At 48.3% G+C, this 27,645-nt stretch overlaps 2 protein-coding genes and 1 pseudogene across 4 annotated transcripts in view; 2 read left to right on the top strand and 1 right to left on the bottom strand.

The window, feature by feature from the left end:
* Window positions 1-289: 289 nt before the first annotated feature.
* Window positions 290-6,772, top strand: HNRNPAB (heterogeneous nuclear ribonucleoprotein A/B). 2 transcript variants are annotated; one of them, XM_036065866.2, is made up of 8 exons: window positions 290-513; window positions 597-828; window positions 1,620-1,788; window positions 2,467-2,625; window positions 2,823-2,954; window positions 5,020-5,131; window positions 5,772-5,912; window positions 6,167-6,772. In XM_036065866.2, the coding sequence occupies exons 2-8, from the start codon at window positions 620-622 to the stop codon at window positions 6,235-6,237; spliced, it is 993 nt and encodes a 330-aa protein (XP_035921759.1). In that variant the 5' UTR covers window positions 290-513; window positions 597-619; the 3' UTR covers window positions 6,238-6,772. The 2 variants fall into 2 exon arrangements, with proteins under 2 accessions (XP_035921759.1, XP_035921768.1); XM_036065875.2 differs by lacking the exon at window positions 5,772-5,912 and having other exon boundaries at window positions 292-513.
* Window positions 3,908-27,645, bottom strand: part of PHYKPL (5-phosphohydroxy-L-lysine phospho-lyase) — a 36,224-nt gene continuing 12,486 nt past the window's right edge. Inside the window, exons 9-14 of one of the 2 annotated variants that reach the window (XM_078067625.1) lie at window positions 11,198-11,350; window positions 10,535-10,689; window positions 10,034-10,123; window positions 8,344-8,474; window positions 7,418-7,502; window positions 3,908-4,362 (exon numbers count right to left, since the gene is read on the bottom strand). In XM_078067625.1, the coding sequence (XP_077923751.1) occupies window positions 7,453-7,502; window positions 8,344-8,474; window positions 10,034-10,123; window positions 10,535-10,689; window positions 11,198-11,350 (579 nt within the window). In that variant the 3' untranslated portion in view covers window positions 3,908-4,362; window positions 7,418-7,452. Of the gene's footprint in view, window positions 4,363-7,417; window positions 7,503-8,343; window positions 8,475-10,033; window positions 10,124-10,534; window positions 10,690-11,197; window positions 11,351-27,645 lie in introns of those variants that run through there. The other variant, XM_078067626.1, reaches the window with a different exon arrangement.
* Window positions 15,077-15,729, top strand: LOC118518860 (ATP synthase F(0) complex subunit C2, mitochondrial pseudogene; annotated as a pseudogene).

The raw sequence follows: 27,645 nt of genomic DNA on the forward strand, positions 1-27,645 counted from the left end.
GGACGAGAGACTGCGGCCTCACAGGGCGGAGGGGTCGGTCTCCGGCTCCCGGGCCGCGGGGTTCCGGTTGCCGGCGCCGCTCAGGAGGACGCTGTGGTCCCGCCCGGCCCCGGCAGCCCTCGGCAGGGCCCTGACTCGCGCGGGTTCTAAAATGAGGACAAAGCCCGCCCGGATTTAGCGTGCGCGCGCCGCTGCGGCCAATGGGACGCTGGCGCGGGGTTGAGTGGCGGGCGGGCACAGCCAATGAGCACGCGCCTTGTTGCGAGGTGCGCCCGGCCCCCGGCATTATAAAGAGCGCCACGAGTCGGCATTGTCAGGCGGCGGCACCGCGCGGGCCCGAGTGAGCCAGTCGGTCGGTGGGCTCCGAGCGGCGCGGCGGAGGGCGCGAGGTCGCGGCGGCTCCGTCGGCGGACGGAGGGGAGGCCCGGCAGCGCGGGCGTGAGCGCGGCCGAGCCCGCGGCGCCTTTCCGGCGGGTGGGGACGAGCGGGCCCCGCGGCGTCATCGGCGGCGAGGTGAGCTGCCGGGCCCGCGGACGGCGGGCGGGAGCCTGGGCGGGAGCCGCGCGGGCCTGACGCGCTGGGGCCGCTCGTTGCAGGAGCCGCCGCGCCCCGGCCTAGGATGTCGGAAGTGGGTGAGGAGCAGCCCATGGAGACGACGGGCGCCACCGAGAACGGACACGAGGCCGCCCCCGAAGGCGAGTCGCCGGCGGGGGCCGGCGGCGGGGCCGCGGCGGGCGCCGGAGGCGGGAGCGCGGCGCCCCCGGCCGGCAACCAGAACGGCGCCGAGGGCGACCAGATCAACGCCAGCAAGAACGAGGAGGACGCGGGGTAGGTGCGGCCGCGGGCCGACCGGGGCCGACCGGGGCGCCGCCTTTGTTCCCGGGCAGCCTTTTGTTGGCGCCACGCGGCGGGGGGAGGGGCGGGCGGGCGGCCGGGGCCTTCTCGCCGCCCGCCGCCCGGCTCCTCGTCGCCCGCCGCCCGCCGCCCGCGCCGGAGTTTGCAGGAGTTTGTTGGGTCGACTTTGGCGCCGCCCCGGGGCCGCTCGCGCGGGGCCGGGGGTGGGGGTGGGAGCGGGCGGCACGGAAGGGGGAGTGCGCTCGGACCCGGGGTCGGGCCGGCCTCGGGCTCCGCGGGGCTGCGTGGGCGGAGTTGGCGCGCGCCCCGGCCGCGGCCTGCCTCTCACCCCCCACCCCTGCGGAGGGCGGAGTCACGGTCTGAACGCGGTCTCCGGCCCCCGGAAGCTTCGAGTTCCTTGAGAGCGAGCTCTCGGCGGGGTGGGGGGGGTGAGGCCGGGCCGGCGGCCTTTTGCCTTACGTGCTCCACGTTAGTCAAATGACTTCCAGTTGTGAGGGTTCAGGGCCTCTACCCCAGGCCAGAGTGCCCTTCCTTCCCCTGCCCGGTCGGGGGCTGCGCAGTCTGAAGCTTCTCCCCGGTCAGGGTTGTGTGCGAGGGTAGTGAAGATTGGGTGACACTTAGGACCCTTGGGGACTCTCAGGGCAGGCCCGTGTTCCGGATGGCGGCTTTGCTTCTGAGCCTTTAGCAGTGAAGGTATCGTCGGGGCCAGTCCTCAAATCACGCTCTCTTGTGAGGCTCGTTGGCACGTGTCTTTACTGTTTCAGAAAAATGTTCGTTGGTGGCCTGAGCTGGGATACCAGCAAAAAGGACCTAAAGGATTACTTTACCAAATTTGGAGAGGTCGTTGACTGTACAATAAAAATGGATCCCAACACTGGTCGGTCAAGAGGGTTTGGGTTTATCCTCTTCAAAGACGCAGCCAGCGTGGAGAAGGTAAGCTGGGCGCTTGGTGTCTGCAGCCTTAAGTTTGTTCTAAGAGGATAGCAGTCTGAGAGCATGATGAGTTCGTGTGTTCTGTAGGTGGTTGAGGTGAGGAACTTTTACTGTTTTTGAAGGGATTAAAGAATAGATTAAGTGGTGAGGGGTATGGGTTTGAGTGGTCCAGGAGGATCATCGTTGGTGTTTATTGCCTTTTTTGTGTCTCTCCTGGGCACTGATAAAGCAAATGTGCTATTGTGAGGACTAGAATGAAGAGTCCAGGGTTGCTATGAATGAACTAGGCATTATTGTAGCTCCATTTTGTGGAAAATGAAACAAAGGCTCAGAAGTGTAAGTAGAAGAGCTCACAGCCAAAAAGGGGTGGACTCCAACCCTAGCAGCCCACCTCCAGCCTTTCTCACTGCTGCTTAACTCATGAAAGAGACGGGCTTTAAACAGACTGTCCCCCTCGGGTAAAGCAGTGTGGGGGGGTGAGGCCTGTAGGCGTTCAGATAAACGAGCTGTACTTGAAGTTTGGAGATGAAGTTGGGTTGCTAAGTCAGGTTAGGGGTGGAGTTTGGAGGGGCCAAACACGTTTTGTGTACCAGCGTTGGGGTCTCTGTGGCTGAGAGAGAGGGCCTTGTTGAGGGTGGTGCTGCTGAGTTACAACCTAATTTTCTTCTGTTGGGACAGGTCCTAGACCAGAAGGAACACAGGCTGGATGGCCGTGTCATTGACCCCAAAAAGGCCATGGCCATGAAGAAGGACCCGGTAAAGAAAATTTTTGTGGGGGGTCTGAATCCTGAAGCCACTGAGGAGAAGATCAGGGAGTACTTCCGCGAGTTTGGGGAGGTGAGTATGGGACCCTGGGAGTGGCCTGCCGGTTGCTTTCTCCCTGCTCCTTGGCAGCCTTGGCTGGCTATAGCCCTCCTCTACAGACAGGGCTGCTGTATTCACTCAGGCCTTCATGGGTCTTTTCTCCTGGGAGTTCCCTATGAGCCCTGGGGGTGGGAAGAGGCATTGAATCTGAGCTTTGCATATGTTTCCAGATCGAGGCCATTGAACTTCCAATGGATCCAAAGTTGAACAAAAGACGAGGCTTTGTTTTCATCACCTTTAAAGAAGAGGAACCTGTGAAGAAAGTTCTGGAGAAAAAGTTCCATACCATCAGTGGAAGTAAGGTAAGGTGGTTCCAGCTCTGTCTCTGGCCTGCTGCTGGATAGCTGGCTCTTACAGGGGTGGGTTAGCAGTTGGGCTACCTCTCCAGGGCAGTCTGACCCCACTGTATTTCTGCCATGCCTGCTGTCCTGATTGGGGCCGATGGTCCTGTCCTTCAGGGAGTTCCAGGCTGGTAGAATTGGCGGAAACCCAGGATGTGTGGGAGGCAGGAGAAAGGGTGGTTTCTAAGGGCTAGAGCATGTTGAGTAGCCCCTTTGATTCCTGATTGAAAGCTAGAGGTCACGGTGTTCCCAATCTAGGGTCCAAGGTGAATATGGCCTGCAGTTAGTCTCAGAAGATTCTAGAACTTCTGCTATTTATGGGTTTCTTTCCTTTGGGTAAAGTCTTTCCTGCCGTGGAGCTTTTTCCTCTTTTCTGTCACAACCAAATCTTTGTTCACTTCCACCCCCTTTGGATCTGGTTTAGTCAATTCCCACCTCAGGTGAAGATTCTTCCCAAAGCTCCCAGGGTTTTAGCAGCTCGTGTCCATGGTCCGTTTTTGCCTGAGGTGAGCAGTGCTGTGCCTGAGAACTGCAGCCCTTCCCTCTGAACTCTGGCCAGGCCGGAGGGGAGGAGGGGAGGGAGTTTGCTTCAGGTATTCTCTAGGTGGCCTCGAGGCAGGTGAGGGTGTGGCTCGCTGGCCGGGTGTGGCAGGTCTGAGCGGGAGTGGCAGCCAGATAAGGTGGGACGGGTAGTAGGGTGGGGCTTCTAGAAGTCTTAATCCTGGCTGGGAAGTTAGACTGGATTTAGGATCGGGCCCTTAGAGTTTACGTCAAATGAGTTTGAATCCTAGGCGCAGCAGCTGGTTAAGAGCTGTTCCCCCAGTGGACAGTGAATGCACAGGACTTTTTTTTTCCTGTGTCTTAATGTGAAGCGGGCAGGAAGTACCTGTAAGGTAGGCAATTGCTACTGGTGGTGGGTTTTGAAATAAATGTATTCAGCGTTCTTAATTAAACAGAAGAAATCAAATGGCATCACTTGGTGGGGGTGGTTTCCTGGTTCGTTAGAGTATGCTTGAATGGTGACATACCGTATAAAATGGTATTTTACAGGTCCTGATTAGGGGAGCATATGTGCTAGGGTACTTTAAAAAGTAAACTGATTTACTTACAAGAGCACTGGGTGGTGGGAGGTCCCTGACCCTAACCCCACCCACAGTGGGCAGATTTTTGAGCAAAAAGGAAACTGACTCTTTGGCTCCTAAGGGGACACCGCTATCTGGCCCTTCCCAACAACAGGACAGTGGTTGGGGGAAGGGGGGAGCAGTGTGGCTGCAGGGAAGCCCCGCCCTGAGCGTCAGTGGCTTTCTTCCTCAAAGCCAGAGGTCAGGGTCGCCGCCTCAGTGTGTTTGAGTGGGGTGCTTCATTTCTTCTGTAAAGAAAAGACAAAATGAGAAAGTGTCCCCTCCGCCTTAAGGCCCCTGATCTGAGAAGCCAGCTCTGATCGCCCTTGCCCAGTAGGACGGCTGGCATCAGACCTGCGCCCGGTGTGGGCTCTTGCTACACTAGGTTGGCATTGGCTTCGCTGTCTCTCCTCCCAGTCGTTAGATGCGGAGTTGCCCCTGGGCTGCCATCAGCAGGCCTGGGGTATAGCTGTCACCGCAGTAACTTCTCTGGGGAAAGGTTTTGGCCAAAAAGGCCCTAGTGAGCCCTGGTCCATTGAGATTTTAGTTCTACCGAAAGCTGCTAGCCCAAACGTGGCTTCCCACTTCAGCATATTTTTTTTTGTTGGTTTGTTTTTCTAAGGATTTACAGAGAGTGCGCGCGTGTTGGGGGGACAGGGAGAGAGAAACCTTAGCAGACTTTGCTCGGCGCAGAGCCCCATGTGGGACTCAATCCCACGACCCTGCGCCCAAACCAAGAGTCGGGACACTTCACCGACCCCGCTGACTGCACCCCTGGGCAGATTTTGTTCTTGAGCAGACGGTCCCGATTGGCCATCTGAGTCTCCGTCAGCAAAGGTCTTTGTCCACCGTGCCTGCCCAGAGCTTGTCGCAGTGGTGTGACCCATTGTTCTCTCTGCTTTCAGTGTGAGATCAAGGTGGCCCAGCCCAAAGAGGTCTATCAGCAGCAGCAGTATGGCTCTGGGGGCCGTGGGAGCCGCAACCGAGGGAACCGAGGCAGCGGCGGCGGCAGTGGAGGTGAGTGGAACCTGGCTCAGTGAAGATGGGTGCTTGTCTGGGGGGCTCTCGCCGGCCTCCGGTGCATGCTGCGCTAGGCCGGGCGAGTCACGGCGGTGCTGCTGCTTGGCATGGCATGGGGGAGCCTGGCTCTCTTGGGGCCTGGGGCCCCAGGGCAGAGGGGCATCCACATTGCAGTCAGGGTGTGGGGGGCATGAGGGGGCGCGCTTGGCTCGGTGGCGGTCCTGAGTCTCGGGACACCCGTGGGCGGGTGAGCAGAAGGTAGGGCAGGGCTGTGCCAGGCGCTTTACCTCCTTCTGTCCAGGCCCCTCTGACTCCAAAGCCTGAACTTCATCCTTTTTTAAGGCCAAGCTGCCAGGGAGCGTGGGGGGGGTGAGGAGAGGGACATTTGAGAGAGAGTGAGCTCCTGCCTCATTTGCCCCGAGAGGAGTTAGCCGTCTGGTCTCTCCTGGCCGATCCCAGGCTTGGGTTTCCGACGCGGGGCCGGGCCCAGGGCCCTCGACCCCAGGACAGCAGCCCCTTGGCTTCTACCTCTGAGTTGCCATAGTAACCCCGCCACCCGAAGGGCAGGATTTCCTCCATCCTAGCTCCTGCGTGTGCTAAATGGTCCATGGGCCCCTGTGCCCTGCTCCCCCCACAGGTCAGAGTCAGAGTTGGAATCAGGGCTACGGCAGCTACTGGAACCAGGGCTACGGCTACCAGCAGGGCTACGGGCCCGGCTATGGCGGCTACGACTACTCGCCCTATGGCTATTACGGCTACGGCCCCGGCTACGACTACAGTAAGTAGGAGAGAGGGAGGCCCCCGCCGCTCACCACCCCTCCCCCGGGAGGCAGGACAGACAGTGCAGGGGCCACCGGCAGCAGGGGCTTTGGAGTCGGACAGGCTGGGCTCGGGGGTCTGGCGCGGCCGCTGGCAGCAGGGAGGAAGCGCTTGAGCTTCTGGGCCTCGGGGAGCCCGTCCCCGCCAAGCGCCTGGCACAGCGGGGAAGGCTCAGGAAGGCGGAGCTGCGACCATTGTCGTTCTTGTCCCCAGGTCAGGGCAGCACAAATTACGGGAAGAGCCAGCGCCGCGGCGGCCACCAGAACAACTACAAGCCGTACTGAGGCTTCGGCAGGACGCCCGACCGATCGCACACGCTTGTTTGGATCTCGAGTGAACACAATTATGTACCAAATTTAACTTGGCATACTTTCTATGGCCTGTCCCATGTGCATCTTATTTAAAATTTCCCCCTTGGAAATCACTCTCCTGTTGACTATTTCCAGAGCTCTAGTTGTTGTAGGCAGCGTGTGGGGGTCTCCGAGGCCGGAGCGGCGTGAGAGGCTGATTGTATTCCCAGGTCCCCCAGAGCCCAGCTGCCAGGGTCTGCTTCCTGCTGCCGCGCCTGGACCTGTGGACCCTGGTTGTAAAGAGTAAACTGTATCTTAGGAAACCAGTGTCACCTTTTTTTCACCTTTTAATTTTATATTATTTGTGTCATACATTTCCTGTTAATGGAAGTGTTAATTTTACTGTACTTTTTGGTACCTTTTGGGAATCTAATGTATTGTAAGGTATTTTACACGTGTCCTGATTTTGCCACGACCTGGATATTGAAGCTATCCAAGCTTTTGAAATAAAAATTTAAAAACCCCCAAAGCCTGGGTGAGTGTGGGGTGTGCTGTGAAGAGCGGGGAAGGGCCTCCTGAGCCTTCGAAGCTCTAGTACCCTCCATGACCAAACCGCAGTTCTCTCAGGCGGGGCCGTGGACGCTCAGCATCGCCAGTGAGCTGCTTGTAAGGACCGGTCCTGCCCAGGACTTGAGCCCTTTTAGAGAAAGTTAAAGGACTCTGACTGGAGGCAGCTTCAAAGGGGTGAAGGTGGTACCGTGAGGGATGCTGCCCCCAGGGCAGTGGGGTCTGAGGCACCTGCAGACTTTTCTGTCTTTCCTTGCTGGTGTTAGTGGGATTCGGTTTCCCAGCAAGGACAGTGTGAAGGCAGTGTCCTAGGGACCGGCTGGATGGGACACAAAGTGCCCCCTCTGGCTGAGCCTCGTTGCTGGCTGGACTGAGGCCCCCCAGAGCTGGTGGTTGAGGCCTCAGACCAGCAAAGACTTGTTTCCCCTCACTTCTAGAACTGGCTTGGGGAAGGCGCTACTTCTGCCCTCTCCCATCAGCTATCAAGTGCAAACTGCTGGGAGAGGTTTCTGGCAGGATGGCTGGAGAGGACCCGGTTAAGAGCAAGGTTTGGCTTGCTGAGGGTGCAGACCCTGGCGGAGGGTCACAAGGAGCGAGGCCCACTCACCTGGGGGAGGGAGGATGTGACGTGGCAGGGCTGCCTCAGGGCCGGAGCCTCAGGGTCTCACAGCTTCTCACCTTTTCTTCCATGTCTGAAAAACAGCACAAAGCGCCCCCGCTTAGCCTGTCTCCAGCATCCAAGCTTCTTGGATGACGGTTTGGAGACTGGGCCCTAGTCCAGCCCCTTGACCATGTACACAGGCCAAGCCACAGGGTCAGCAACGCTGTCCCGAAAGGACAAAGCCAGACCTCCATCAGGTTTCCTGAGACTTGAGGCTCAACGGCAGCCCCCTCTGCCCAGGAGAGCAAAGCCAGGTCCATGCCCAGTCAGCCTGCCTCTCCTCCCCTGGGCAACCCCCCCCACAGCGGGGGCGGGTTTCTGCAAGGAGCTGGGATTTTGCCCACTGGCCACCCCTGCTCCCAGCTCTGCACGTGCAGCATGGCCTGGAGAGACCTGTCCGCTTCCGTCGCTCTGGGGGGCCCGGTGAGTGCATTTTAGGGGAGACCCTGGACTGATCCTCATGTTTCCTCGGGGACCGGAAACCTGTGGAGGAGTCTCCTTTTGCATTTCATCGGTTCTGGGTGCAAATCTCATTCCAGCCGCTCAGCAGCTCAGCCGCCGAAGGGGATACTGGCCTTCTAAGTAAGGCACCAGGCTCCTGCCACCCACGTAGTACGTCCCCGCGGCTTCACGGGTAACACGATGGGGGTGCTTCCCTGGAGCTCCGATTCCCTTGCCCGGCGTCCAGACTGGTGCCGCCCAGGCAGGATGGCGAGCGGCTCAGGAAGCCCTTCCTGTCACACCGCAGTTCCTTGGTCCCTGCACGGTCTGCAGGACTCGCGGCCTGCTGCAGAGCCCCCTTCCTGGGCGCCCGGGAAGGTCCTAGCTCCTGGCCGCAGGTTGGGCTCTAGAGTCGAGGGCCCCCAGCTCACCTGTCAGGATGGTATCCATCTTGGCCACCACGTGTCGCGCGTTGTCCACACTGAAGCACATCGGGGGTTTAAACTTCAGGACGTTCCTCCCAGGGCCGTCGGTGCTCAGCAAAATGTAGTTCTCTTTCAGCCTGGGGGTGGGGGGCGGGCAGCACATGGTAAGGCCCTGCTGCCCAGCAGCCAAGGAGCCCTTCATGGGGCCTCCCCGCCCCCCCCAGGCCGTCCTGTCCCCGGGAGCCCCACCCCTGTCCAGGTCCCACCAGGACACGGCCCTGGCTGCCTCTGCCCGACCTCCTGCCCGCCCGTCCTCCGGAGCCCAGCATTAAGGGCTCCCGTGTGGGGTGCCCTGCCCCTGGCCCCCCCGCCGCCACCCCCGGAGCCCCGGCCTGAGCCAAGCATTCCTGCACTGCACCGATGCTCACAGGCTGGTACCGTGAACCCCACGCGCCCCCGACCTAGCTTCAGCAGCTTCCCTGCCAACCCTGTTTCTGCTTCCTGCCCCAAAGTAATCTTGAAATCCCAGGGTACTCTCCAGTTTTAATTTCCAATTCTTTCTAGGAAGATGACTTCACTCTCCTTAATATTATTGGTACCTAATGACGTTAACATTCCACATTTGCACTTCGACCTAGGAAGGTAATTTGGCCAGAAAGAAAGGGTCTGACGTGATTGTATTTACGTTCTGACCCCCACTTCCATTCTTTCTCATTCCTTCGTTATTTTTAAGTCTTGCCAGTTTGGCTCCTTTCGCCCGTACCGTTCTTGCCGGCACGGACCGTGGTCCTATTAGAAAGAACAAGGTCTGGACTTGCGATCCAGCCCCACCACCTACCAGTGGGGCCCCCGTGGGTGCCACCCCCCACCCCCACCCCGGTTCTGGTTTCCTCTCTGCACTGGAGAACTCAGGTCTGGCTGCCTCGTTCCCACTGACCCTGAGCCCCGAGGCTCCCCGGAAGGGAAGGCGGTGGGTGAGCTGCTGAGTGCACCTGACCTGCAGAGAAGGCAGGGCTCGGGCGGCAATGGGGGAGGGGGGTCAGTCTCAAAAATCCCAAGGAAGGGAACATTTTTACATTGTTTCTGTTCACAGCTCTTAGAATGATGTGCATTGCACGATCTGAGTAAGGACACACATGGAACACCAGAGGAGTTTGCCAAGGTGGGGGAAGGGTGCTAAGAAGAGAGTCACAAGGAAAAGGGTTGTGAGGCTCAGGCCCCGCCTGGGGTCGGCTGAAACAACACGCGAACTGGGGCTGCGGTGGGGGACCCCGGAGTCCTGCGATCCCGGTCCTCCACATGCCTTCCACCCAGACAAGGAGCAGGAGGTCTGTCCGTCCCGAAAGCCCACTGCTGTGGGAACGGGGAGCCCCAAGTCCGCCTCTGCCACCGTCCCTGGTGTGGCTGCAGGGAAGCTGCTTCCCTTGGGGCCGCCAGGGGCTGTGAAACGCGGCTTTCGGCTCTGGCACCCTCGGCTGGGAACCGGGAACACGCCGCCCCCACCTGAAGCCTTTGTGCAGGGCCCTGGCCACGGAGCTGGCAGGGGACACACAGAAGGGGGCCCCTACCCCGCTCCGGCCCAGATGCCACCTCCTTCAGGTCACCCTCTGTGGGCCTCCAGCCGAAGCAGAAGGGAGGCTCCTTCCCAGGCAGGGCCCCAGAGGCTGCAAAGGCAACTTGTTTCGAGCAAAAGTACCTGGACACCACGTAGTTCGCCTCTTCAGTTGCTGGTGTCCTGGTTGCCGTGTCTTTGATCAGGTCCACACCAATAAAGAGCCCGACGCCCCTGAAGCACAAAGGTGACATCTTTGGAGGCCAGGCTGAGGGGCCGCGGTCCTTGCTCTCCCCCCGCCGCCTGCGCCTGTGGAAAGCACTGGGGCCTGTGCCTCTGCTTCCTGGGGAGGCTGGGAGCTGCAGAACCCTTGGAGGGTGGTGACCCAGTGGCAGGAAGTGACTGCGAGGGGAGGGGCCCCAGGTGTGACAGCGGAAAGGCTGGGGGTCAGAGCCCAGGTGGACCCTGCTTTCTCTTTCCCTAGAAGCGCCATCTTGGGCAATAGCCCCCCTCGGCGCTTTAGCTCCTCCTCTGTGGGCACACAAGTCCCCACCGACCCGGGTGGCGATGAAGTGACCGAGGAAGCCCCCCTCCGCCCCTGGCCGGTGTTCAGTTAGCGGGTAAGGACCGCTGCCCGAGCCTCACCTGACGTCCCCGATGATGGGATGTTTGGCTTTCTGCTGTCCGAGGAGCCCCATCAGGACGCTGCCCACGGAGGCGGCGTGGGCCTGCAGCTGCTCCTTCGCCAGAACGTCCAGGACGGCCAGGCCCACAGCGCAGGACACCGGGCTGCCCCCAAACTGCGCCAGGGGACAAACGGCGGCTCAGATGCCGAACCCCTCAGAACTCCAAGTACTTGGGGCTAAACGGGCTCCCCCTGAAGCCCCCATGGGCTGTCCTCTTGCCTTTCCCGGTGCTAACATGACTGGGACTCAGGCAAGCTACCCTGGGGGGTACAGGAGGAAGCCCCAAGAGGCAGAATCAGAGGAGAGGGTCCTGTGCATCCCCACAGAGCTGGCTCTCGCTGAGAGGCGCTAGGGCCCCAGCTCACAGGGTAGGCACGGACCCAAAGCGTCCGACTAGGCCCCATCACCTCCGAGCCTGAGCCACATCCAGGAAAAGCCACTTTGTAACTGTACTCAAGGCTCTGGTGGAGCTCCGGGCGGATTCTAGGGCCGAGAGCGTAAGCCGGCTGCCTGCAAGCACGTGTGGCCTGAGGGTCGCTGCGTCCGGCTCGGGCGGCATTATGAACAGCTCTCAATTCGGTGCTCACGTTAACTATGTGGTCCTGACTGACACCTGGCCCACCTGGCTCCGCCGGCAGGGCTGTCCCCTCCAGGCCCCCCGGAGCTTCGGCCCCCTTCCTCCACCTGGCCCTGCAGGTGTCCGAGCGGGGGGGCCTGTGTCACAGAGAGGGAGGCGCGAGGGTGTCTCTTGCGGACCGCTTTTTTTTTTTTTAAACTGTATTTAAAAAGAAAACTTTATTGAGGTAGACTTCACGTCCAATAAGCTGCAAATACAGTGTATATAGTTCAATGCGACTCGACAAGTACACATACCCGTGGAACCTCCACCACAACGAAGATACAGAACATTTCCATCACTTCCCAAAGTTCCTTGTGCCCCTCCACTGCTGGCTCAGGCGACCACTGACCTGCTTTCTGTCACTACAGTTTTGCTGTTTCTGGAATGTTCTCTTTTGTGCCTGGCCGCTTCTGCTCTCCCTGTTTTTGCGATTTCCTGGCTTGTCCTGTGTCTCAGGAGCATGTTCATTTTACTGGTGCATAGTATCCCACTGTATGGACGTACCATCCTTTGTTTATCCAATCTCCTGTTAGTGGTCCCTTGGTTATTTTGATTTTTGGCTACTACGAATAAAGCTGTTTAAGAACATTTATAACAGGGCGCCTGGGTGGCTCAGTCGTTAAGCATCTGCCTTTGGCTCAGGTCATGATCCCAGGGTCCTGGGATCAAGCCCCACATCGGGCTCCCTGCTCAGCGGGAAGCCTGCTTCTCCCTCTCCCACTCCCCCTGCTTGTGTTCCTGCTCTCGCTGTCTCTCTCTCTGTCAAATAAATAAAATCTTAAAAAAAAAAAAAAAAGAACATTTATAACAAATCTCGGTGTAAACAGATGTCCTCATTTCTCTTGGGTAAAACCTAGGAGTGGAATTGCTGGGTTGTAATCATAAATGTAATAGCTTTCTAAAGAAACGGTGAGACTTTCCCGAGGTAGTCGTATCGTATTACATTCCCACCATTAGCCTACAAAATTCCAGGAGCTCCCACCCTCAAAATGATTTGGAATTGTCAGTCTTTTTAACTGCAGCCATTCTAAAGGGTGTATAGTTGCGTCCTCTAGATCATCTTCAAACTGGGTGTGCAGAGCCCCGTATTTGAGATCATACAAAGCTTCCTAGGTGATTCTGCCATGAGGCAGATTTCTGATATGTCCAAAACAAATTATGTGTGGAACGGACACAGAGGATGGATTGAGGCTACTTCTTGTATAATATTATTAACCACGAACTTGTTAAAAAGTGGAGTGTACGTATTAATAGCATCTTTTGTTTAGAATCATGACCCAGCCGAGATGCTGAACTAGCACAGTAGGTAGGTCATTGCCCCAAGATCACCCCAGAGGAGCAAGAGGAGGAAAATGAACAAGTTCTGACATAGTCCTGGGCATCTAGAAGGTCATGCATACACATAGGGCTATGCGCATGCCCTGTGCCATGTGCATGTTCAGGAAAGACCTGAAAAACTCTAAGCTCTTGCCGGTGGTGAGCTTAGACAAGTTGTAGGCTGAGACAGAGTTGTAAGCTGCTTGGCTGGAAGCCAAGATGGTAAGTCTTATTAGACAAAGACATTAAATCAGATGTTATGCATGTATTAAAACAACTAAAGGAAACCATACTGCAAGAACTAAAAAGCAGGGCGCCTGGGTGGCTCAGTTGGTTAAGCGACTGCCTTCGGCTCAGGTCATGATCCTGGAGTCCCGGGATCGAGTCCCACATCGGGCTCCCTGCTCAGCGGGGGGTCTGCTTCTCCCTCTGCCCTCTTCCCTCTCGTGCCCTCTGTCTCTCATTCTCTCTCTCTCTCAAATAAATAAATAAAAATCTTAAAAAAAAAAAAAAAAGAACTAAAAAGCAAAGCATGAAGATGTCTCACCAAACATGAATATCATTAAAGAGAAATTTTTAAAAAGAACTAAATAGAAATTCTGGAGTTGAAAAGCATGGTAACTGTAATGAAAAATTCACCAGAGAGGCTCAACAACAGATCTGGGCAAACAGATGAAGGAATCAGCAAATTTGAAGATAATGTCAACTGAGACTGTCTGGTCCAACCAGAAAGAAGAAATGAACAGAGCTTCGGCAACCCATGGGACACAATGAAGCAAACCAACATTTGCATATGAGAGTCCCAGAAGGAGAGGAGAGAGAAAGACACACAAAGACAAAGAGGGGGGGAGAAATGGGTAAAGGTGGTCAAAAGCTAACACATTTCCAGTTATAAAATAAGTAGGTCATGGGGATGTAATGTACAGCATGGTGACTATAGTTAATAATATTGTATTATATATTTGAAAGTTGCTAAGACAGATCTTTTAAATTTAAATTTAATCAGCCAACATATAGTACATCATCAGTTTCAGGTGTAGTGTTCAGTAATTCATCAGTTAACGTATAACACTCAGTGCTCATCACATCATGTGCCCTCCTTAATGTCCGTCACCCAGTTATCCTGTCCCCCCATTCACCTCCCCTCCAGCAACCCTCAGTTTGTTTCTTATAGTTAAGAGTCTCTCATGGTTGAGACAGTAGATCTTCAAAGTTCTCATCATGAGGAAAAAAAATTATAACTATATGTGATGATGGATGCTAACTAGACTTCTGATCATTTCACAATATATACAAATAATTGAATCATTATGTTGTATGAAACTAATAGAATACCGTATGCTAATTATATCTCAATTAATAAAAGACAATACTGCAATCAGCAAGAGAGAAGTGACTCATCACATGCAAGAGATCCTCAACAAGATTAACAGTTGATTCCTCATCAGAAACCATAAAGGCCAGAGGCAGTGGGTTGACATATTTAAAGTAATGAAAGAAAAAGACTGCCAGTCAAAAATTCTACGTAAAAGTATCCTTTAAAAATGGGGAAACTAAAGACAATTCCAGATAAATAAAAACTGAAAAAATGTGCCACTAACATATACTTCACAAAAATTACTAATGGTATGTCTCCAGGCTGAGATGAAAAGACATCAGATAGGGATGGCTGGGTGGTTCAGTCGTTAAGCATCTGCCCTCTGCTCAGGTCATGATACCAGGGTCCTGGGATCCAGTCCTGCGTCGGGCTCTCTGCTCAGTGGGGAGCCTGCTTCTCCCGCCGCCTGCTGCTCCCCCTGCTTGTGCTCGTTCTCTCTCTCTCTCTCTGACAAGTAAATAAAATCTTAAAAAAAAAAGACATCAGATAGTAACTCAAATCCACATGAATAAAGAGCACTGGTAAAGACACAAAGAGGTTGAAAGCAAAAGGGTGGAGAAGATACACCATGCAAACAGTAACCAGAAGAGTTGAAGTAGCTGTACTAATATCAGACATAAGAGACTTGCAGATTAAAATTGGTATTAGCAACATAGAGAAACATTTCATAATGCCAAGAGTTAATCTATCAAAAGGATATAACCATTACAGACACATTTGTACTTAAAAACAGCCTCAAAATATGTAAAGCAAAAACTGACAGAAGTGAAAGCAGAAATGCACCATTCAGTGACAAATGGAGCGTTCAGTCTCTCCTTTTCAGTACCTGATAGAACTATACAGAAGATCCACACAGAAAGAGGGGATCTGAACAACACTATAAGCGGACTAGACCTAACAGACACATACAGAACACTCCAAAAAAGCAGAAAAAACACTTCCCAAGTGCACCAATGGACCAAAGAAGTCACAAGGAGATTTAAAAATATAGATTAATGAAAAGGAAAACCTAGCAAAACTTACAGGATGCAGCCAAAGTAGTACTAATGTGAAAATTTCTGTCTGTAAACATGTATGTTAAAAAAGAAAGATCTCAAATGAATAATCTAACTTTCCACTTTAAGAAACCATAAAAAAGAGCAATCAAAACCAAAAGCAAGAAGGAAGGGAATGCTAAAGACTGAAGTGGAAATAAACAGAAATACACTTCTCTGCACTGGGAGCAGCTCTCCTTCCACGGCCCCTCATCCCCTGAAAATGTCCGCCTGTGCAAAGTTCGTCTCCACCCCCTTCTTGGTCAGGAGCACCTCTCAGCTGTTGAGCCCATCACTGTCTGCAGTGGTGCTAAAAGCACCGGAGACACTGACAGATGAGGTACCTTATAAGAGCCTCAGCAGCTTGGCAGCCCCACGTCCCCTGACCTCACTTATTCCTAGCTGCAGCTTCCAAACCAGTGCCATTTCAAGGGACATCGACACAGCAGTCAAGTTCATTGGGGCTGGGGCTGTCACGGTAGGGGTGGCTGGCTCTGGGGCTGGAATTGGGACTGTGTTTGGGAGCCTCATCATTGGTTATGCCAGGACTCCCTCTCTGAAGCAACAGCTCTTCTACGCCATTCTGGGCTTTGCCCTCTTGGAGGCCATGGGGCTCTTTTGCCTGATGGTGGCCTTTCTCATCCTCTTCGCCATGTGAAGGAGCCGTCTCCACCTCCCATAGGTCTTTCTCCCGTGTCTTGTCTGCCCTGTATGTTCCTTTTCCTATACCTCCCCAGGCAGCCTGGGGAAAGTGGTTGACTCAGGGTTTGACAGAGGGAAGACAAATAAATACTGTATTAATAAGATCTTTAAAAAAAAAAAAAAATAGAAATACAGAAAAATAAAAAAAACCCAACAAAATCAAAAGTGGGTTCTTTGAGAAGATCAATAAAATTGACCAACTTCAGCTAGAATGACCAACATAAAGACTCAAATTCTAAAAGCAGGAATGAAAGAGGACCCATCACTACCAAACTAACAAACTTAAAGAAGCAAAAAGTATTATAAGGGAATAATATGAACAAATGTATGTCGACAAGCTAGATAACTAGGATGAAATGCACAAATTCATAAAAGATAAAAAATACTGACGCTGACTCAAGAAGAAACAGAAAATCTAATAGACATATGCAAGTAAAAAGGAAAAAATAGTAATAAGTTCCCATAAAGAAAAGCCTAGAACCAGATGGCTCCACTGGTGAATTCTACCACAGTGTTTAAAGAAGAATTAGCACCAATCCTTTGAAAAGCCTTCCAGAAAACAGAAGGGGCATAAACATTTCTCAGCTCATTTTTTTTTTTTTTAAAGATTTTATTTATTTATTTGACAGAGAGAGACACAGCAAGAGAAGGAACACAAGCAGGGGGAGTGGGAGAGGGAGAAGCAGGCTTCCCACCAAGCAGGGAGCCCGATGCGGGGCTCGATGCCAGGACCCTGGGATCATGACCTGAGCCGAAGGCAGACGCTTAATGACTGAGCCACCCAGTCGCCCCTCTCGGCTCATTTTTTGAGGCCAATATTACACCGTGATACCAAAACCTGACAAAGACATCAAAAGAAAACTACAGATCAGTATCTCTTAAGAATACAGATGTGGAGGAAAGGTTCAAGATGGAGGTGTAGGAAGATCCTGAGCTTACCTCCTCCCCAGGACACAACAAATCTACAACTACCTATAGGATAATTCCCTCTGAAGGGGACCGAGAAATTGGAGGAACAGAGCCTCTGCAAGAAGGGACAGCACTGAGACAGATAGCAGAGACAGAGATATACTCTCACTAAGGGAAAAAACCATACCCCAGGGGCAGCATTCCACAGTCAGGAGGGATCTTAAAGGCCCACAACTTTTCCCTGAGGAGTGAGCGATTTGAGCGCCGCATCAGGCACTCCAACCCTTAGATCCCGAACAAAAGAGACAAGATCCCCAAACACCTAGCTTTTAAAACCAACAGGGAGTACATCTCAGAAAACTCTAGAACTACAGGGAAATGAAAACTCTCTCTTAAAAAGCTTACACATAGATCAACTTGACTCGGAAACCAGTGCAAAACACCAGATCGAAAGGTACATGGACCAAAGGTGAAGGAGTCCCACTTACTAATCTTGGAGGGTCTGTTGGAAACATAGGAGGCAGCTGGGCCACTCTTCGAGGACTGAGACTGTGGTGGCAGCCATTTTTTTTTTTTTTTTTTTTTTAAAGATTTTATTTATTTATTTGACAGAGAGAGAGCGAGAGCAGGAACACAAGCAGGGGGAGTGGGAGAGGGAGAAGCAGGCTTCCTGCCGAGCAGGGAGCCCGATGTGGGACTCGATCCCAGGACCCTGGGACCATGACCTGAGCCGAAGGCAGACGCTTAACGACTGAGCCACCCAGGCGCCCTGGTGGCAGCCATTTTTGCTATCCTCTGTTCTGATCTGATCCTGGCACTGGTAGGTACCATTCTGGAATCCTCCCTCCAGACTGCTAACCCTATGCAACCATGCACCTCAGCTGGGCTTCACAGCTGAATGATAGCCCCTCCCACCAGCATGCTCACAGCAATACCAGCCGGGCAGGGGACCAGCCCCACCCAACAGCACGCCCACAGGAGTTGCAGGCCTGCCACAACACAAGGGTGCACACAGCCCACACAGGGGACACCCCTGGAGCACCTGGGTCTTGTGGCCAGGAGGGACTGCACTTCTGGGCCCCACAGGACATCTTCTACATAAGGCCACTCCTTCAAGATGGGGAGATGTAGTTGAACTATCTAATGCATACAAACAGAGAATTGAGCAAAAGGAGGAGACAGAGGAATATGTTCCAAATGAAAGAATAAGACAAAACCCCAGAAAAAGAATTAGATAAAATGGAGATGCTTATCTACTAATCTACCCAATAAAGAGTTCAAAGTAATGGTCATAAAGATGCTTACCAAACTTGGGAGAAGAAAGGATAACCATGGTGAGAACTTCAACAAAGAGAGAGAAAATAAAAAAAAATACCAATCAGAGCCAAAGAATACAATACTAAAAACAAAATACGCACTTGAGGGAATAAACAACAGATTAGATGGTACAGAAGAATGGATCAGTGATCTGGAAGACAGGGTAATAGAAATCGTCCAATTAGGACAGTAAAAAAGAAAAAAGAATTTTTTAAAAAAGGAGGATAGTTTAAGGGACCTCTGGGACAACATCAAGTGTACTAACATTCACTGACTGCAGTCCCAGAAGGAGAAGAGAGAGTCAAGAGACAAAACACCTATTTGAAGAAATAATGGCTGAAAACTTCCCTAACCTGGCAGAAGAAACATACAGGTCCAGAAAGCACAGAAAGTCCAAGTTAAGATGAACCCAAAGAGACCCACACCAAGACACATTATCATTAAAATGTCAACAATTAAAGGTAAAGATAAAAGCAGCAAGAGAAAAGCAACTAGATATGTATAAGGGAACCCTGATAAGACTATCAGCTGAATTTTCAGCAGAAACTTTGTAGGCTAGATGACAGTGGCACAATATATTCAAAGTGCCGAAAGGAAAAAAAAAAAACACCTTACAATCAAGAATACTCTACCTGGCAAGGTTATCATTCAGAACATAGGCAGAGATAAAAGAATTTCCCAGACAGCAAAAGCTAGAAGTTCATCACCACTAAACTGGCTTCACAAAAAATATTAAAGGAACTTCTTCGAGCAGAAAAGACAGTAACTAGAAATAAGGAAATATATGAAAGAAAAAAATCTCACTGGCAAGCTGAGCCACTAATAAAACTAATGAGGGTTAAAGACAAAAGTACTAAAATCAACTACATCTGCAACAATTAATGAATACACAAAATAGATGTAAAATATGATATCAAAACAAAATGTACGTGTGCGTGGGTTGGGGGGAGTAAAATGTGGTTTATGTATTTATTAAAGATTTTATTTATTTGAGAGGGAGGAGGAGGGAGGAAGGGAATGGGGGGAGGGAGGGAGGGAGAGGGAGAGGGAGAGGGAGAGAGAGGGAGAGAGAGAGAGAACAAGCATGAGCACAGGAGCAGGGCAGAGGGAGAAGCAGAGTTCCCACTGAGCAGGGAGCCTGATGCGGGGCTCAATCCCGGGACCTGGAGATCTTGACCTGAGCCAAAGGTAGACACTTAACTGACTGAGCCACCCAGGCAACCCCAAATGTGGTATTTTTAGAATGAGTCTGAACTTAACCACCAACTGAAAATAGACTGCTACACACAGGTTGTTATATATGAACCTCATGGTAACCACAAACCAAAAACCTATAATAGATACACAAAAAATAAACAGAGAGGAATCTAAACATAACACTAAAGTCATCAAATCACAAGGGAAGAGAATAAGAGAAAAAGTAATAGAAAAGAACTGCAAAAACAACCAGAACACAGCAAACAAAATGTTAGTAAATACATACCTATCAATAATCACTGTAAATGGACTAAATGATCCAATCAAAAGACACAGGGTAGCTGAATAGATTAAAAAAAAACCCAGGACCCATCTACATGTTGCCTACAAGAGACTCACTTCAGCATTAAAGATATATAAACTTAAAGTAAAGAGATGGAAAAGGATATTCCATGCAAATTGAAGTGAAAAGAAAGCTGGCGTAGCAATTATTATATCAGGCAAAATAGACTTTATTTTTTCAAAGATTTTATTTATTGGGGCACCTGGGTGGCTCAGTCAGCTAAGCATCTGCCTTCGGCTCAGGTCATGATCCCAGGGTCCTGGGATCAAGTCCCGCACCAGGCTCCCTGCTTCTCCCTCTGCCTCTGCTTCTCTCTCTCTCTGTCTCTCATGAATAAATAAATAAAATCTTAAAAAAAAGGATTTATTTATTTGAGAGAGCGAGAGACTGCAAGCATGAGCAGGGGGAGGGGTAGAGGGAGAGGGAGAAGCAGACTCCCCACTGAGCAGAAGCCTGACGTGGGTCTCGATCCCAGGACCCTGAGATCATGACCTGAGCCGAAGGCAGACGCTTAACTGACTGAGCCACCGAAGCGCCCCAGACAAAATAGACTTTATTTTTTTTTAAGATTTTATTTATTTATTTAATTGACAGAGAAAGAGAGAGACAGCGAGAGAGGGAACACAAGCAGGGGGAGTGGGAGAGGGAGAAGCTGGCCTCCCGCGGAGCAGGGAGCCCGATGCAGGGCTCGATCCCAGGACCCTGGGATCATGACCTGAGCCAAAGGCAGTCGCTTTACCGACTGAGCCACCCAGGCGCCCCGACAAAATAGACTTTAAAACAAAAACTGTAATGAGAGACAAAGAAAGGTATTATATAATAAAGGGATTAATCCAACAAGAAGATAAAACACTTGTAAATATTTATGCTTCCAATGTAGGTGCACCTAAATATATAAAGCAAATGTTAACATATGCAAAGGGAGAAACTGATGGTAATACAATAATAGTAGGAGGACTTTAACACCCCACTTACATCAATGGAGAGATCATCCAGACAGAAAATAAGGAAACACTGGCATTGAATGACACATTAGACCACATGGACTTAACAGAACATTCAGAATACTCCATCAAAAAACAGCAAAACACACATTTTTCTTAAGTGCACATGGAACATTCTCCAATACAGATCACAAGGCCATAAAACAAGTCTCAATAAATTTAACATTGAGCATCTTTTCCAACCACAACAGTATGAAAGTAGAAATCAATTACAATAAAAGAATTGGAAGAAACACAAACACATGGAGGCTAAACAAGGTGCTATTAAACAACCAATGGGTCAATGAATAAATCAAAGAGGAAATAAAAAAAACCTTGAGACAAAAATAAAAACACAATGGTCCAAAATCTATGAGAAACAGCAAAAGCAGTTCTAAGAGGGAAGTAAAGTGACACAGATCCAGATCAAGAAACAGGAAAAATCTTAAATCAACGATCTAACCTCATACCTAAAGGAATGAGGAAAAAAAAGAACAAACAAAGCCCAAAGTTAGTAGAAGGAAGAAAATAAAGATCAGAGTGGAAGTAAATAAAATGGAGATTAAAAAGAAAAAAAAATAGAAAAGATCAATGAAATTAAGAGCTGGTTCTTTAAAAAAATAAACAAAACCGAAAAATCTATAGCCAGACTTGTCAAGAAAAAAGAGAGAGGAACAAATAAAATTAGAAGTGAAAGAGAAGTTACAACCGATACCACAGAAATACAAAGGATCATAAAAGATTTTCATGAACAATTATATGCCAATAAATTGGACAACCTAGAAGAAATGGATAAATTCCTAGAGACATCCAATCTTCCAAGACTGTATCAGGAAGCAGAAAACCTGAACAGATTATTACTAGTAATGAAATTTAATCAGTAATCCAAAAACTCCCCAAAACCAAAAGTCTAAGACCGGAGAGCTTCACAGGTGAATTCTACCAAATATTTATTTTTATTTATTTATTTTTAAAGATTTTATTTATTTATTTTACAGAGAGAGAGAAAGAGAGAGCACAAGCAGGAGGAGGGGCAGAGGGAGAGGCAGGCTTCCCGCTGAACAAGCAGCCCAAAGTGGGACTCAATCCCAGGACCCTGGGATCATGACCTGAGCCGAGGGCAGATGCTTAACCAACGCGCCCCTCTACCAAACATTTAAAGAGTTAATACCTATCCTTCCCAAAATTTCAATTTATTTCAAAAAACTGAAAGGGAAGGAATGCTTCCAAACTTATTTATGAGGCCAGTATTACTGTGATACCTAAATCAAAGACACTGTTAAAAAAAAAAAAAGAATAAAATTACAAGCCAATATCCCTGATGAACATAGATGCAAAAATCCTCAACGAAATATTAGTAAAGCAAATTCGGTTAATACATTAAAAGGATCATACACCATGATCAAATGGGACTTAGTCCCAGGATGCAAGGATGGTTCAATATCTGCAAATCATTCAATGTAATACACCACATTAACAAGACAAAGAACAACATACTTAATAGTGAAAAGTTGAAAGCTTTTTCTCAAGATCAGGAACAAGACAAGGACGCTCACCCTTGCCACTTTTACTGAACACAGTACTTGCAGGTCCTAGCCATAGCAGTCAGGCAAGAAAAGGAAATAAAAGGCATCCATATTGGAAAGGAAGAAGTAAAACTGTCACTATTCACAGATGAGCTACTGCAATATAGGAAACTATAAAGCCTGCACCCAAAAACTATTAGTTTAACAGAATTCAGTAAAGTTGCAGGATACAAAATGTACAGAAATCTGTTCTTTCCTTTTTTTTTTTTTTTTAAGATTTATTTATTTATTTTAGAGAGTGAGAGAGAAGGATGAAGGGTAGGGAGAATCTTAAGGAGACTCCCCGCTGAGCCTAGACCCTGACGTGGGGCTCAATCCCACAACCCTGAGATCATGACTCTAGCCAAAACCAAGAGTTGGGTATTGAAGCGACTGCACTACCCAAGTGCCCCTGTTGTGTTTTCATCTACTAGTAACAAACTACTGCAGAAATTAAGGAAACTATCCCATTTACAATTGCATCAAAAAGAATAAAATAACTAGGAATAAATTTGAGGAGATGAAACACCTGTAGTCTGAAAATGGTTAAGACAATGATGAAAGAAATTGAAGATGACACAAATAAATGATAAGATATACAGTGCTCATGGATTGGAGGAATTAATATTATTAAAATGTCCATACTATCAAAAGCAATCTACAGATTCAATGCAATCCCTATCAAAATACCCAATGACATTTTTCACAGAACTGGAACAAATAATCCTAAAATTTGTATGGAACCACAAAAGACTCTGAAGAGCCAAAGCAACCTTGAAAAAGAGGAACAAAGCTGGGGGTATCATGCTCCCAGATTTCAAACTATACTACAAATTATAGTAATCAAAACAGTATGGTACTGGCACAAAACCAAACACATAGATGAATGGATCAGAATAGAGAGCCCAGAAACAAAATCACACTTATATGGCCAATTAATCTACAACAAAGGAGGCAAGAATATACAATGGGGAAAAGACAATCTCTTCAATGAATGGTGTTAGAAAAACTGGACCACTTTCTTACATCATATATAAAACTAAGCTCAAAATGGATTAAAGATTTAAATATAAGATGTAAAACTATAAAACTCCTAGAAGAAAATAGGCAGTAAACTCTTGTACATTTGTTTCAGCAATACCTTTTTGGATCTAGAGAAGGACAACAAAAGCAAAAACAAACAACTGGGACTACATCAAATTGAAAAACTTTTGCACAGTGAAGGAAATCATCAATAAAACCTACCAAATGGCAGAAGATAGGCAAATAACAGATCTCATAAGGAGTTAATATCCAAAATATATAAAAACTCGGAAAACTCAGAATCAATTGTTTTTTAGATTCCATACAAAAGTGAAATCATATGGTATTTGTCTTTCTCTGACTGGCTTATTTCATTAGCATTATGCCCTCCATCTCCATCTGTGTTGTTTCAGATGGCAAGATTTCATTCCTTTTTTATGGCTGAATAAAATTCCATTGTGTGTGTGTGTGTGTGTGTGTGTGTGTGTGTGTGTGTGTGTAAGAGAACTTACAACTGACTGAACTACCCAGGCATGCGCGCACATGCGCGTGCACGCACACACACACACACACTACATCTTTTTTTTTTTTTTTTTTTTAAGATTTTATTTATTTGACAGGGAGAGACACAGCGAGAGAGGGAACACAAGCAGGGGGAGTGGGAGAGGGAGAAGCAGGCTTCCCACGGAGCAGGGAGACTGATGCGGGGCTCGATCCCAGGACCCTGGGATCATGACCTGAGCCGAAGGCAGACGCTTAACGACTGAGCCACCCAGGTGCCCCTCACACTACATCTTTATCCATTCATCAACTGATGGGCTGCTTCCCTATCGTAGCTCTTGTAAATAATGTTGCAATGAACACAGCAGTACATAGGTCTTTTTGGATTGGTTTTAATTTTCTTCAGATAAATTGCTAGAAGTGGAATTGCTGGGTCATACGGTAGTTCTATTTTAACTTTTTCCAGGACCCTCTGCACTGTTTTCCATGGTGGCTGCACCAATGTACATTCCCACCAACAGTGAGTGCACAAGGGTTCCCTTTTCTCCATATCCTCGCCAACACCTGTTATTTTTTTGTCTTTCTGATAACAGCCATGCTGACAGGTGTGAGGAGATATCTCACTGTGGTTTTGATCTGCATTTCCCTGATGATGAGTGATGTTCAGTATCTTTTAATGTGTTTGTTGACCATCTGTATGTCTTCTTTGGAAAAATGTCTATTCAGGTCTTCTGTCCATTTTTCAACTGTGTTTTTTTGTTTTTATGTTGTGTAAATTCTTTACATATTTTGGATATTAACCCCTTACTAGATGTCTGATTTGCAAATATCGTCTCCCAATCAGTACGCTGCCTTTTTGTTTTTTTGATAGTTTTCTTCTCTGTACAAAAGCTTTTTAATTTGATGTAATCCTATTTGCTTATTTTAGCTTTTGATGCTGGTCAACTTGGACCAGGATGCCAAGACCATTCAATGGGATAAAAATAGTCTTTTCAGCAAATGGTGTTGGGACAACTGGTATCCACATGCAAGTGAGTCAAGTTACCCCACCTCATCCCATATGCAAAATATTAGGTTGAAATAAACCAAAGACCTAAGTTTAAAAGCTAAAATTATAAAATCCTTAGAAGAAAGCAAAAGTGTAAATCTTCATGACCTTGGATTAGGCAGTGGTTTGTTAGATAGGACTCCAAAGCACTAGCAAGCAAAGAAAAAATAAATTGGACTCCAACAAAATTAAAAACCTTTGTGCTTCAGAGGAGACTACGAAGAAAGTGAAAAGACAACTCAGAAATGGGAGAAAATATTTCCAAATTATCTGATAAGGATTAGTACCTGATAAAGAATTCTTACAATTCAGCAAAAAGAAACAAGTAACCCAATTTAAAAATGGGCAAAGGACATGAGTAGACATTTTCCAAAGGATATATACGAATGGTCAATAACCACATAAAAAGATGCTCAACATCATTAGCCACGAGGGAAATGCAAATCACAATGAAATACTATTTTGCACTCACTGGGATGGCTATAATAAAAGACGGAAAATTACAAATGCTGGAGAGGATACAGAGGAGCTGGAACCCTCATACATTGTTGGTGGGCGTGTAAAGCGGTACAGCTACTTGAAAAAAGTCTGTCAATCCTCAAAAAGTTAAACCTAGGATTGCCATATGATCTAGCAATTCCACTCATAGGGACATACTCAGTAGAACAGAAAATATATGTCCAAACAAACACATGGACGCAAATGTTCACTGCAGCATTATTCATAATAGCCAAGAAGGGGAAATGACCCAAATGTTCATTAAGCGAAGAAGGGATAAGTGAAATGTGGCATATTCATACAATGGGATTATTATTCATCCCTAAAAAAGAATGAACTACTGATTCATGCTAGAACATGGATGAACCTTGAAAGTATTAGGCTACAGGGCAGAAGTCAGACACAAAAGATCACGTTTTTGTGATTCCATTTATATGAAATGTCAAGAATAGGTAAATCTGTTAAGACGGAAAGAAGGTTAGTGACTGCCAGGACGTAGAGAGAGAAGGCGATGGGGGAGTGACTGCTAATGGGGCTGCATTTTGGGTGATGAAAATGTTCCAGAATTAAGACAGTAATGGTGGCTGCACAACTTAATGAGTACACTAAACACCACTGATTTGTACGTGAATTTGAACCCACTGAATTTGTATTTAAAGTTTATTTATGTGTTGAAGTAATTCCTACACACAACATGAGGTTTGAACTCACGACCCCGAGATCAAGAGTTGCACGCTCTTCTGACTGAGCCAGCCAGGTGCCCCTGAATTTGTATTTATTTATTAGATATTTATTTATTTGTTTATAAGAGAGTGTGTACGTCCACGAGTGGGGGGAGGGGCAGAGGGAGAAGCAGGCTCCCCGATGAGGAGGGAGCCTGATGCGGAACTCAAGACCAGGACCCTGAGGTCATGACCTGAGCTGAAAGCAGCCGCTTAACCGACTGAGCCACCCAGATGCCCCAATTGTATTTAAAAGAGTGAATTTTATGAGTATGTAAATTATATTTCAACTGAAAAAGAATGGATGATTTCAGCTTTTTCTATATCAATACTACATGCAGGGTTACAATGGAATATACTTTTAACATGTTGGAGGAAAATAGGACCTAGATTTTATATTTAGTTAAAATATATAAATATGGGAGTGCCTTGGTGGCTCAGTCAATTAAGTGTCCGCCTTCAGATTGGGTCATGATCTCAGGGTCCTGGGATCGAGCCCCACATCGGGCTCCCTGTTCAGCGGGAGGCCTGCTTCTCCCTCTCTCTGCCGCTCCCCGTCTGTGCTCTCTCATTTGCGTGTTCTCTAATAAATAAATAAAATCTTTAAAAAAAATAAAATATATAAATATGAGGGCCTGATAAAAATATTCCTAAGCACACAAGATTTCAGAAGCCTTGCAATATAAAGGCTTGCACTGAAAATAATTCGGGATGAAATACATTTTAATTTTTTTTTTTGGTAGATTTTATTTATTTATTCATTTGACAGAGAGAGAGAGAACACAAGCAGGGAGAGCAGCAGAGGGTGAGGGAGAGGGAGAAGCAGACTCCACTGAGCAGGGAGCCCGATGTGGGGCTCGATCCCAGGACCCTGGGATCATGACCCAAGCTGAAGGTAGACAACTGACTGAGCCACCGAGGCACCCGGAATGAAATACTTTTAATACAGATACCAAATAAAATAGGAAGGATTAAAAGAGACAGAAAAATATGATAAACTGAAATTATAAATGAAGGTGTTAGCAAGAGGCCTAAATATATCAATAGTTACATTAAACTTAAATTGTCTAATCACTTTAAAGTCAAATATTGACAGATTTGGACAAAAAACCAAATTCTAGATACATGCTTGTTAAAACAAACATACCTAAAGCTAATTGAGAGCTGGAGCAGCTTTACAACATCAGATAAAATACAATTTAAGAGCCAAAGTCATTATTAGGAAAAAATTATTCCTTATGATAGATTCAATTCCTGGAAAACTGGACTACTATTTTATACCATGTATAAAAATTAACTCAAAATGGATTAAAGATTTGAATGTAAGACCTGAAACCATAAAACTCCTGGGAGAAAACATACATGGTAAGTTCCTTGACATCATTCTTGGCAATTTTTTGGATTGAACATCAAAAGCAAAGGCAACAGAAAGCAGAAATAAACAAATGGGACTACATCAAACTAAAAAGCTTCTGCAGAGCAGAGGAAACCACCCACAAAACGAAAAGGCAGTTGACCAAATGGGAGATAATATTTGCAAATCATTTATTTGATAAGGAGAGAATATCCAAAACATAAAGATTTCATACAATAGCCAAAAAACGAAGAATACGATTAAAATGGGCAGAATATCTGAATAGACATTTTCCTGAAAAGACATACAGATGGCCAATAGGTACACGAAAAGGTGCCCAACATCACTCAGCATCAAAACCACAATGAGATATCGCCTCACAACCTCTGAGAATGGCTATTACCGAAAAGACAAGAAATAGCAAGTGTTGGCGAAGATGTGGAGAAAGGGAACCCTCGTGCACTGTTGGTGGGAATGTAAATTGGGGCAGCCACTCTGGAAAACAGTATGGAGGTTCCTCAAAAAATTAAAAATAGAGCTACCATATGATCCAGAAATTC

Source organism: Halichoerus grypus, chromosome 2 (assembly GCF_964656455.1).
Source record: "Halichoerus grypus chromosome 2, mHalGry1.hap1.1, whole genome shotgun sequence".
NCBI lineage: Eukaryota > Metazoa > Chordata > Mammalia > Carnivora > Phocidae > Halichoerus > Halichoerus grypus.

Excerpts from the sequence above, each read along its gene's own strand:
- HNRNPAB (XM_036065866.2), top strand. The coding sequence starts at position 620 with ATGTCGGAAGTGGGTGAGGAGCAGCCCATGGAGACGACGGGCGCCACC. Across the intron at positions 2,955-5,019 it reads ATACCATCAGTGGAAGTAAG|TGTGAGATCAAGGTGGCCCA; the intron begins GTAAGGTGGTTC and ends CTCTGCTTTCAG. Across the intron at positions 5,132-5,771 it reads CAGCGGCGGCGGCAGTGGAG|GTCAGAGTCAGAGTTGGAAT; the intron begins GTGAGTGGAACC and ends CTCCCCCCACAG.